This window comes from Numenius arquata, unplaced genomic scaffold (genome assembly GCF_964106895.1).
Source record: "Numenius arquata unplaced genomic scaffold, bNumArq3.hap1.1 HAP1_SCAFFOLD_1694, whole genome shotgun sequence".
Classification (NCBI taxonomy): domain Eukaryota; kingdom Metazoa; phylum Chordata; class Aves; order Charadriiformes; family Scolopacidae; genus Numenius; species Numenius arquata.
Window position 1 is genome coordinate 1 of NW_027415145.1, and position 12,178 is coordinate 12,178.

At 66.4% G+C, this 12,178-nt stretch overlaps 1 protein-coding gene across 1 annotated transcript; it reads right to left on the reverse strand.

Annotated features, from left to right (window-relative positions):
• Positions 1–56: 56 nt before the first annotated feature.
• LOC141478405 (sodium/potassium-transporting ATPase subunit alpha-3-like) lies at positions 57–11,953 on the reverse strand (the record flags this gene model as incomplete). The annotated part of the gene is given in 8 exon segments (XM_074167490.1): positions 57–232; positions 2,443–2,635; positions 4,088–4,222; positions 5,027–5,136; positions 8,087–8,219; positions 8,221–8,289; positions 9,329–9,597; positions 11,836–11,953. Coding segments are annotated over 8 exon segments (1,203 nt in total), but the record flags the coding sequence as incomplete, so codon positions are not given.
• Positions 11,954–12,178: the final 225 nt, after the last annotated feature.

A 12,178-nucleotide genomic window follows, 5' to 3' on the forward strand; every position in this document is an offset into this window, starting at 1 on the left:
GGTGCAGGGATGGGGGGGAACATGTCGTGGGGGGGGGTGGGGGGGGGGTGTCCCACCTTGATGCCGGCGCTACGGCACTTGCCGACGGCGTCGGGGACGGCGGCGCGGGGGGGGTCGATCATGGACATGAGCCCCACGAAGCAGAGGTTGTCGGTGGCGAAGTTGACGTCATCGCAGTCGAAGGCGAAGCCTTTGGGGTATTGCTCCTCCGGCAGGTAAAAGTGGCAGAATCCTGGGGGGGGGGACACGGACCCCCACGGTCAGACCCCCCCCTCTGCACCCCCAAACTCCCTACTGCCCCCCCACATCTCCTACTGCCCCCCCCAGACTTTCCCCTGCACCCCCAGACCCTCCTCCTGCATCCCCCTCCTGGGGGTGCTGCTCCTCCGGCAGGTAAAAATGGCAGAATCCTGGGGGGGGGGGTCCACGGTCAGACCCCCCCCCTCCTCTGCACCCCCAAACTCCCTACTGCCCCCCCACATCCCCTACTGCCCCCCCCAGATCCTCTCCTGCCCCCCCAAACCCCCCTCCTGCACCCCCTGCCCTTCAGACTGACGTGTGTCCCCCCAGCTTTGGGGGAGTGGGGGGGGGCTCCAGGGACCCCCAAGCCAGGATGGAGCCTGCCCCCCCCCACCCCCCCAAAGACCCCCAAGTGTGCCCCAAGAGACTCCCCAGGACCCCTCAGGACCCCCCCTCAGCCCCAGCCCCCCAGGGACCCCATACCTCCCCTCAGCCCCAACCCCAGCCCATTCTCACCCCCCCAGGACCCCCATATCCCCCCTCAGCCCCAACCCCAGCCCATTCTCACCCCCCCAGAACCCCCCCAGGACCCCCATATCCCCCCTCAGCCCCAACCCCAGCCCATTCTCACCCCCCCAGGACCCCCCCAGGACCCCCATATCCCCCCTCAGCCCCAACCCCAGCCCATTCTCACCCCCCCAGGACCCCCATATCCCCCCTAAGGACATCCTCACCCCCCCATCCCCAGGAGATGCTCCCCCAGGGACCCCATATCCCTCCTCAGCCCCATCCCCACCCCATCCTCACCCCCCCAGCCCCCCAGGACCCCCATACCTCCCCTCAGCCCCAGCCCCAGCCCATCCTCACCCCCCCAGGACCCCCCCCAGGTGCCCCATGACCTCCCTAAGGACATCCTCATCCTCCCAGAGAGCCCTCACAGCCCCATCCCAGGGAGATGCTCCCCCATATCCCTCCTCAGCCCCATCCCCACCCCGTCCTCACCCCCCCAGCCCCCCAGGACCCCCATATCCCCCCTCAGCCCCAGCCCCACCCCGTCCTCACCCCCCCCAGAACCCCCCCCAGGAGCTCCATGTCCCCTCTAAGGACATCCTCATCCTCCCAGAGAGCCCTCACAGCCCCATCCCAGGGAGATGCTCCCCCATATCCCTCCTCAGCCCCATCCCCACCCCGTCCTCACCCCCCCAGCCCCCCAGGGACCCCCATATCCCCCCTCAGCCACATCCCCAGCCCATCCTCACCCCCCCAGGACCCCCCCCAGGTGCCCCATGACCTCCCTAAGGACATCCTCATCCTCCCAGAGAGCCCTCACAGCCCCATCCCAGGGAGATGCTCCCCCATATCCTCCCTCAGCCCCATCCCCACCCCGTCCTCACCCCCCCAGCCCCCCAGGGACCCCCATATCCCCCCTCAGCCCCAGCCCCAGCCCATCCTCACCCCCCCAGGACCCCCCCCCAGGTGCCCCATGACCTCCCTAAGGACATCCTCATCCTCCCAGAGAGCCCTCACAGCCCCATCCCAGGGAGATGCTCCCCCATATCCCTCCTCAGCCCCATCCCCACCCCGTCCTCACCCCCCCAGCCCCCCAGGACCCCCATATCCCCCCTCAGCCCCAGCCCCAGCCCATCCTCACCCCCCCAGGAGCTCCATGTCCCCTCTAAGGACATCCTCATCCTCCCAGAGAGCCCTCACAGCCCCATCCCAGGGAGATGCTCCCCCATATCCTCCCTCAGCCGCATCCCCACCCCATCCTCACCCCCCCAGCCCCCCAGGGACCCCCATATCCCCCCTCAGCCCCAGCCCCACCCCGTCCTCACCCCCCCCAGAACCCCCCCCAGGAGCTCCATGTCCCCTCTAAGGACATCCTCATCCTCCCAGAGAGCCCTCACAGCCCCATCCCAGGGAGATGCTCCCCCATATCCTCCCTCAGCCGCATCCCCACCCCATCTTCACCCCCCCAGCCCCCCAGGGACCCCCATACCTCCCCTCAGCCCCAGCCCCAGCCCATCCTCACCCCTCCAGGACCCCCCCCAGGTGCCCCATGACCTCCCTAAGGACATCGTCATCCTCCCAGAGAGCCCTCACAGCCCCATCCCAGGGAGATGCTCCCCCATATCCTCCCTCAGCCCCATCCCCACCCCGTCCTCACCCCCCCGGGACCCCCGGGACCCCCCCGTTACCTACCCAGGACCCTCTCCCCGAGCCCCCCCAGCTCCAGGTAGGCGTTCTGGAAGGCTTCCTTCATCTCCTCGTCCAGGGGCTGTTCCTTGCCCTGCAGCAGGATGGTGGAGCATCGGTCCAGGATGCGCTCGGGGGCCCCCTTCATCACCAGCAGGTACCGGTTGTCGTTGGGGTCCTCGGTCTCGTGGATGGAGAGCTGGGGGGGGGGGGACACAAACACAAAAGGGGGGGGGATGTCAGGGTCAGCATCACCCCCCCCCTACATCAATTTCCCCCCCCCCGGCATCAATTCCCCCCTCTCCCGCATCAATTCCCCCCTCTCCCGCATCAATTCCCCCCTCTCCCGCATCAATTGTGGATGGAGAGATGGAGAGGGGGGCAAGGGGGGGGGCAAGGGGGGGGGCAAGGAGGGGGGTCAGGGTCAGCATCACCCCCCCCCCGGCATCAATGTGTCCCCCCCCCTTTCCATCAATCCCCCCTCCCCATCAATCCCCCCCCCCGCCTCCCTTTGCCACCCATGGGGGGGGGGGGGGCTGGAGGGGGGGGGGATTTTCCAGGCCGGTGCCCCCCGGGAATCCTGTCCTGTCAGTGTGGGGCAGGGGATTAGTGTGATGAGGGGGGGGGGAAAAGGGGAGGGGCGTGGGAATTGGGGGGTCCAGGGGGATTGGGGGGGGCTGTAGGGGTTGGGGGGGGGGGGGCACTGGGAGCTGGGGGGGGGGTACGGATGTGGGGGGGTCTGCAGGGGTGGAAGGAGCTGGCGGGTTTTGGGGGGGGCTCAGTAGGTCTGGGGGGGGACGACTTGGGGGGGGGGGGCTCTACAGGTTTAGGGGGGGGCTGGTGGGCCTTGGGGGGGGGCTTCAGGTCTGGATGGGGCTGGTGGGTTTGGGGGGGGGCTCAGCAGGACTTTGGGGGGGGGGGGACCTGCACTCCCATGGGGGGGATGCTGAAGGTTTTGAGGGGATGCTGATGGCTTTGGGGGGACCCCACAGCATTTAGGCGTTCATAGGTTTGGGGAGGGGGGGGCCTGTGGGTTTGGGGGGGGCTCCCAGGAGTTTGGGGGGGACCCGAGGGGGGGGGGTGTTGGGGGGGGGGGTGTTGGGGAGCTCCTCAAGAGCTTTGAGGACCAGGAGGGATGGAGGAGACCCTGCAGGTTTGGGGGGGATGCTGATGGTTTTGGGGGGGATGCTGAGGGGTTTTGGGGGACCCCACAGGTTTGGGGGGTGCTCCCATCGGTTTGGGGGGGGCTTTTCAGGTTTGGGGGGGACCCAGGGTGTCTGGGGGGGGGGGTTGGGGAGTTCCTCAAAGCTTTGAGGACCAGGAGGGATGGAGGGGACTCAGCAGCTTTGGGAAGGACACTGATGGGTTTGGGGGGGATGCTGATGGTTTTGGGGGGACCCCACAGGTTTGGGGGGACTCCCATCTGTTTGGGGGGGCTTTTCAGGTTTGGGGGGGACCCAGGGGGTCTGGGGGGGGGGTTGGGGAGTTCCTCAAGAGCTTTGAGGACCAGGAGGGATGGAGGGGACTCAGCATCTTTGGGATGGACGCTGATGGGTTTGGGGGGGATGCTGATGGTTTGGGGGGGATGCTGATGGTTTTGGGGGGGGGCCCTGTGGGTTTTGGGGGTGCGTGTCGTGTGTCCCCCCCGTACCTGGTACTTGTTGGTGGAATTAAAGGGGATCTCGGCCACTTTCTTGTTCCTTTCCCTCATCACCTTCACGGAACCCGAGGAAAGCTCGATGCACTTGAGCAGCGCCGACTCCGAGGCGTCACCGGCCACGTCCCGCTGGGGGGGGGGAAAAGAGGGTGAGGGGGGCACCCCCAAACCCCCCCCTCACAGCCTGGGGCACCCCCTAACCCACCACCCCCCCCCCCATATCCCAGGACACTCCCAAACCCTGCCCATTCTCCATGGAATCCACCCAGACCCTTCCTGTGCCCCATGGAAGGGCTCCCCCCCCCCATAGGCTGGGGCACCCCCAAACCCCCCCCCACCTCCATCCCGGGGCACCCCCAAATCATTTCCCTGCCCCATGGGACACCCCCCCTCCGCCCCCCCGGGACCCCCCCAGCCCCTCACCTTGAGCATGGGGATGTTCTCCTGCCCCATGGGACCCCCCCGAGACCCCCCCAGCCCCTCACCTTGAGGATGGGGACCTTCTCCTGCCCCATGGGACCCCCCCCCCAGCCCCTCACCTTGAGGATGGGGACCTTATCCTGCCCCATGGGACCCCCCCCTTGCCCCCCCGGGACCCCCCGGGACCCCCCCAGCCCTTCACCTTGAGCATGGGGATGTTCTCCTGCCCCCCGGGACCCCCCCGGGACCCCCCCAGCCCCTCACCTTGAGGATGGGGACCTTCTCCTGCCCCATGGGACCCCCCCCTTGCCCCCCCGGGACCCCCCCAGCCCTTCACCTTGAGGATGGGGACCTTCTCCTGCCCCATGGGACCCCCCCGGGACCCCCCCAGCCCTTCACCTTGAGGATGGGGACGTTCTCCTGCCCCATGGGACCCCCCCCAGCCCCTCACCTTGAGGATGGGGACCTTATCCTGCCCCATGGGACCCCCCCGGGACCCCCCCAGCCCCTCACCTTGAGGATGGGGACGTTCTCCTGCCCCCCCTTGAAGACGGCGCGGTTGCAGAGCCCCGCGATGTGGGAGAGGGCAACCCAGGTGGCCGAGCTCTTGTCAAAGGCCGTGCCTGGGGGGGGGGGAACAGGACACGGGGGGGGGGGGGTGTCAGTGGGGGGGGGGCACAAAGAGAAGGGGACGCCCCTCCCCTGCTCCAACCCCCCCCACCCCGGCAGAGAGCTCAGTGCCACAAAAGACCCGATTCCCACCCAAATTGCCCCCCCCCCGGGAGCAATTTCTTCCCAGTAGCCACCCAAGAGGACCCAGTAGCCCCCCAAGAGCCCCCAGCCCCCAATAGACCCTAATAGCCCCCAGCCCCCAATACTCCCCAGTAGCCCCCTGCCCCTAATAGCCCCCAGCCCACCAATAGCCCCAGCAGCCCCCAGTAGCCCCCAGTAGCCCCCAATACTCCCCAATAGCCCCCAGCCCCCAATACTGCCCAATAGCCCCCAGTCCCCAGGACTCCCCAGCCTCCCAGTAGCCCCCCCACCCACTGGACTGGTCCTCAGTGGTGTCAGCCTCATAGATCTGGGAGTAGTAGCCCCCAGTAGCCCCCAGTCCCCAATACTCCCCAATAGCCCCCAATACTGCCCAATAGCCCTAGTCCCCAGGACTCCCCAGCCTCCCAGTATCCCCCACTTGCCCCCAGTACCCCCCCACCCACTGGACTGGTCCTCAGTGGTGTCAGCCTCATAGATCTGGGAGTAGTAGCCCCCAGTAGCCCCCAGCCCCCAGTAGCCCCCAATACTGCCCAATAGCCCCCAGTCCCCAATAGCCCCCAATACTGCCCAATAGCCCCTAGTCCCCAGGACTCCCCAGCCTCCCAGTATCCCCCACTTGCCCCCAGTACCCCCCCACCCACTGGACTGGTCCTCAGTGGTGTCAGCCTCATAGATCTGGTAGTAGTAGCCCCAGCCCCCAGTAGCCCCCAATACTGCCCAATAGCCCCCAGTCCCCAATAGCCCCCAATACTCCCCAATAACCCCCAGTCCCCAGGACTCCCCAGCCTCCCAGTAGCCCCCCACCCGCCCCCAGTACCCCCCCCCCCTCCACCCACCGGACTGGTCCTCAGTGGTGTCAGCCTCATAGATCTGGTAGTAGTAGCCCCCAGTAGCCCCCAGCCCCCAATAGCCCCCAGTACTCCCCAATAGCCCCCAGTCCCCAGGACTCCCCAGCCTCCCAGTAGCCCCCCACCTGCCCCCAGTACCCCCCCCCTTCACCCACTGGACTGGTCCTCGGTGCTGTCAGCCTCATAGATCTGGGAGTAGTAGCCCCCAGTAGCCCCCAGTAGCCCCCAGCCCCCAATAGCCCCCAGTACTCCCCAATAGCCCCCAGCCCCCAGGACTCCCCAGCCTCCCAGTAGCCCCCCACCCGCCCCCAGTACCCCCCCCCCTCCACCCACCGGACTGGTCCTCAGTGGTGTCAGCCTCATAGATCTGGTAGTAGTAGCCCCCAGTAGCCCCCAGTCCCCAATAGACCCTAGTAGCCCCCAGTCCCCAATACTGCCCAATAGCCCCCAGCCCCCAGTAGCCCCCAATACTGCCCAATAGCCCCCAATACTGCCCAATAGCTCCCAGTCCCCAGGACTCCCCAGCCTCCCAGTAGCCCCCCCACCCACTGGGCTGGTCCTCAGTGGTGTCAGCCTCATAGATCTGGGAGTAGTAGCCCCCAGTAGCCCCCAGTCCCCAATACTCCCCAATAGCCCCCAATACTGCCCAATAGCCCCTAGTCCCCAGGACTCCCCAGCCTCCCAGTATCCCCCCACTTGCCCCCAGTACCCCCCCCACCCACCGGACTGGTCCTCAGTGGTGTCAGCCTCATAGATCTGGTAGTAGTAGCCCCCAGTAGCCCCCAGCAGCCCCCAATACTGCCCAATAGCCCCCAGCCCCCAATAGCCCCCAGTAGCCCCCAATACTCCCCAGTCCCCAGGACTCCCCAGCCTCCCAGTATCCCCCCACTTGCCCCCAGTACCCCCCCCACCCACCGGACTGGTCCTCGGTGGTGTCAGCCTCATAGATCTGGGAGTAGTAGCCCCCAGTAGCCCCCAGTTGCCCCCAGCCCCCAATAGACCCTAGTAGCCCCCAGTCCCCAATACTGCCCAATAGCCCCCAGTCCCCAGGACTCCCCAGCCTCCCAGTAGCCCCCAATACTCCCCAATAGCTCCCAGTCCCCAGGACTCCCCAGCCTCCCAGTAGCCCCCAATACTCCCCAATAGCTCCCAGTCCCCAGGACTCCCCAGCCTCCCAGTAGCCCCCCCACCCACTGGACTGGTCCTCAGTGGTGTCAGCCTCATAGATCTGGTAGTAGTAGCCCCCAGTAGCCCCCAGTAGCCCCCAGCCCCCAATAGCCCCCAGTACTCCCCAATAGCCCCCAGCCCCCAGGACTCCCCAGCCTCCCAGTAGCCCCCCACCCGCCCCCAGTACCCCCCCCCCTCCACCCACCGGACTGGTCCTCAGTGGTGTCAGCCTCATAGATCTGGTAGTAGTAGCCCCCAGTAGCCCCCAGTCCCCAATAGACCCTAGTAGCCCCCAGTCCCCAATACTGCCCAATAGCCCCCAGCCCCCAGTAGCCCCCAATACTGCCCAATAGCCCCCAATACTGCCCAATAGCTCCCAGTCCCCAGGACTCCCCAGCCTCCCAGTAGCCCCCCCACCCACTGGGCTGGTCCTCAGTGGTGTCAGCCTCATAGATCTGGGAGTAGTAGCCCCCAGTAGCCCCCAGTCCCCAATACTCCCCAATAGCCCCCAATACTGCCCAATAGCCCCTAGTCCCCAGGACTCCCCAGCCTCCCAGTATCCCCCCACTTGCCCCCAGTACCCCCCCCACCCACTGGACTGGTCCTCAGTGGTGTCAGCCTCATAGACCTGGTAGTAGTAGCCCCCAGCCCCCAGTAGCCCCCAATACTGCCCAATAGCCCCCAGCCCCCAATAGCCCCCAGTAGCCCCCAATACTCCCCAGTCCCCAGGACTCCCCAGCCTCCCAGTATCCCCCCACTTGCCCCCAGTACCCCCCCTACCCACCGGACTGGTCCTCGGTGGTGTCAGCCTCGTGGATCTGGTTGTCGAACCACATGTGGGCCACCGTCATGCGGTTCTGGGTGAGGGTCCCCGTCTTGTCGGAGCAGATGGTGGAGGTGGACCCCAAAGTCTCCACCCACCGCCTCCAGGTTCTTCACCAGGCAGTTCTTACGGGCCATGCGCTCTGCCGTCAGCGTCAGGCACACCTTTGGGGGGGGGGACATCCGTATTGGGTACAGCCCCCCCCCCCAGTGTTGCTATGGACCTCCCCCCTGCCAGCACAGACCCCCCCACTGCACCCCAATCCTGGAGCAAGAGCCCCCAGTGTGTGTATGGAACCCCCAGTGCACGTACAGACCCCCACTGCATGTACAGACCCCCACTACAGGCACAGCTGGGGGGGGGGGGGGGCAAAAAGGGGGGGGGGGGGAAGCGGGGGCACGGACCCCCCCCTGCCAGCACGGACCCCCCCCCACTGCACCCCAATCCTGGAGCAAGAGCCCCCAGTGCGTGTATGGAACCCCCACTGCAGGCACAGACCCCCACTACAGGCACAGCTGGGGGGGGGCAAAAAGTGGGGGGGGGGAAGTGGGGGTACGGACCCCCCCCTGCCAGCACGGACCCCCCCCCACTGCACCCCAATCCTGGAGCCAGAGCCCCCAGTGCCTGCAGACACCCCCCCCCACTCACCCCATAGTGCCCCCCCCCTCCTCTGCACCCCATATATTACCCCTCTCTGCACCCCCATAGCCCACCCCACGGTGCCCCCCCACCCTTTTACACCCCATAGCCCACCCCATAGTGCCCCCCAAGCCCCTGAACCCCATATATTACCCCCTCTACACCCCCATAGCTCCACCCCACAGCGCCCCCCCCACCCTTCTACACCCCATAGCCCACCCCATAGTGCCCCCCCAGCCCCCCTGAACCCCATATCTTACCCCCTCTACACCCCATAGCCCACCCCACAGCGCCCCCCCCACCACCTCTACACCCCCATAGTGCCCCCCAACCCCCTGAACCCCATATATTACCCCCTTTGCACCCCCATGGCCCACCCCCACAGCGCCCCCCCACCCCTCTACACCCCCATAGTGCCCCCAACCCCCTGAACCCCATATCTTACCCCCTCTACACCCCCATAGCCCACCCCACAGGCGTCCCCCCCACCCCTCTACACCCCCACATTGCCCCTCACACCCCTGCCCCACACGGCCCCCCCCCCCCCCCAACTTCCCAACATACGGTGACGGTGGCCAGCAGCCCCTCGGGCACGTTAGCCACGATGATGCCGATGAGGAAGATGACGGCCTCCAGCCAGGTGTAGCCCAGGATGAGGGAGAGGATGAAGAAGGAGATGCCGAGGAAGACGGCGACGCCGGTGATGAGTTGGATGAAGTGCTCGATCTCCACCGCGATGGGCGTCTTCCCCACCTCCAGCCCCGAGGCCAGCGTGGCGATGCGCCCCATCACCGTCCGGTCCCCCGTGGCGATCACCACTCCCCGTGCCGTGCCTGGGGGGGGGACAAGGGGGGGGGTCAGGGACCCCAAAAACGGGTCGAAGAGCCCCAAAAAATGGGTTGAGGAGCCTCAAAAATGGGTCTAGGAGCCTCAAAAAATGGCTCTAGGATGTCCCAAAAGTGGGTCTAGGAGCCCCAAACCAGTCTGGCCGTGAGCCCCATCACCATCCGGTCTCCCATGGCGATCACCACCCCCCCGTGCCGTGCCTGGGGGGGGGACACGGGGGGGGTCAGGGACCCCAAAAATGGGTCGAGGAGCCCCAAAAACGGGTCGAGGAGCCTCAAAAATGGCTCTAGGATGTCCCAAAAGTGGGTCGAGGAGCCCCAAACCAGCCCAGGGATGCACCCCATAACCATCTGGACCCCCATGGCGATCACCACCCCCCGTGCCGTGCCTGGGGGGGCGACAAAGGGGGGGTCAGGGACCCCAAAAACGGGTCGAGGATCCCCAAAAATGGGTCCAGGAGCCTCAAAAATGCCCCAAAAAGGGGCTCCGGGAGCCCAAACCAGCCCAGGGATGCACCCCATAACCATCTGGACCCCCATGGTGATCACCACCCCCCACGCCATGCCTGGGAGGGGGACACGGGGGGGGTCAGGGACCCCAAAAATGGGTCGAGGAGCCCCAAAAACGGGTCGAGGAGCCTCAAAAATGGCTCTAGGATGTCCCAAAAGTGGGTCGAGGAGCCCCAAAAATGGGTCGAGGAGCCTCAAAAATGCCCCAAAAAGGGGCTCCGGGAGCCCAAACCAGCCCAGGGATGCACCCCATAACCATCTGGACCCCCACAGTGATCACCACCCCCCCACACCGTGCCTGGGGGGGGGACACGGGGGGGTCAGGGACCCCAAAAACGGGTCGAGGATCCCCAAAATGGGTCTAGGAGCCTCAAAAATGGCTCTAGGATGTCCCAAAAAGTGGGTCGAGGAGCCCCAAACCAGCCCAGGGATGCACCCCCATAACCATCCGGTCCCCCATGGCGATCACCATCCCCCCGCGCCGTGCCTGGGGGGGGGGGACAAGGGGGGGGTCAGGGACCCCAAAAATGGGTCGAGGAGCCCCAAAAACGGGTCGAGGAGCCTCAAAAATGGCTCTAGGATGTCCCAAAAGTGGGTCGAGGAGCCCCAAACCAGCCCAGGGATGCACCCCATAACCATCTGGACCCCCATGGCGATCACCACCCCCCACGCCATGCCTGGGGGGGGGACACGGGGGGGGTCAGGGACCCCAAAAAATGGGTCAGGGACCCCAAAAACAGGTCGAGGAGCCCCAAAAAATGGGTCGAGGAGCCCCAAAACAGCCTGGCCGTGAGCCCCATCACCATCCGGTCCCCCATGGCGATCACCACCCCCCGCACCGTGCCTGGGGGGGGACACGGGGGGGGTCAGGGACCCCAAAAACGGGTCGAGGAGCCCCAAAAATGGGGTCGAGGAGCCTCAAAAATGCCCCAAAAAGGGGCTCCGGGAGCCCAAACCAGCCCAGGGATGCACCCCATAACCATCTGGACCCCCATGGCGATCACCACCCCCCCGCGCTGTGCCTGGGGGGGGGACACGGGGGGGGGGTCAGGGACCCCAAAAACGGGTCGAGGAGCCCAAAACCAGCTCCAAAAGGGGCTCCAGGACCCTCAAAATGGCTCTGGGACCCCCCAAACCTGCTGGGGGACCCCATAATCCCCTCCCGGTTGGACCTTGGGGACCCCCAAACCTACGCAAGGACCCCCAAACCCCCCCCTCAACCAGCCCCAAGGAACCCCAAAACTGGCCCTGAGGACCCCCAAACCCACCAGGGGACCCCAAGGCAGCCCCGGGGACCCCCCAAACCTGCTGGTGGACCCCCAAACCCACCGGGGGACCCCCAGAAGCTCCAGGGACCCCCAAAACTGGCCCTGAGGACCCCCAAACCCACCAGGGGACCCCATAAAGACACCCCCAAACCTGTTGGGGGACCCCCAAACCCACCAAAGAACCCCATAAAGACCCTCAGCAGGCCCGGGGACCCCCAAACTCAACCCTTGGGGACCCCCAAACCCACCGGGGGACCCCCATAAAGACCCCGAAGTAGCCCCCCAGGGACCCCCAAACCCACCAAAGGACCCCATAAAGACCCCAAAGCAGCTCCGGGGACCCCACCAAACCCACCGGGGGGGTTCTGAATCCTCCCCCCCCCCCCCCCCAGCCACTCCTGGGGACCCCCAGCCCGTTGTTTTTTTTTGGGGGGGGGCCCCCCCTCACCCTCAACGCAGTTGGTGGAGAAGAAGGTGATGTTCCGGGTCTCCAGGGGGTTGTCGTGGGTGCAGTCGGGGGAGCGGGTCTGGGGCTCCGACTCCCCCGTCAGAGAGGAGTTGTCCACCTGGGGGGGGCACGAAAAAAATATGGGGGGGAGGTCCTGAGGGGTTTTGGGGGGGTCCTGAGGGGGTCTGGGGGGGTCCTGAGGGGGTCTGGGGGGGGTTATGCAAGATAGAGGGGTCCTGGGAGGGGGGTATGGGGCTTTGACCCCCCCCCGTCAGAGAGGAGTTGTCCACCTGGGGGGGGCATGGAAAATACGGGGGGGGGTCCTGAGAGGTTTTGGGGGGGT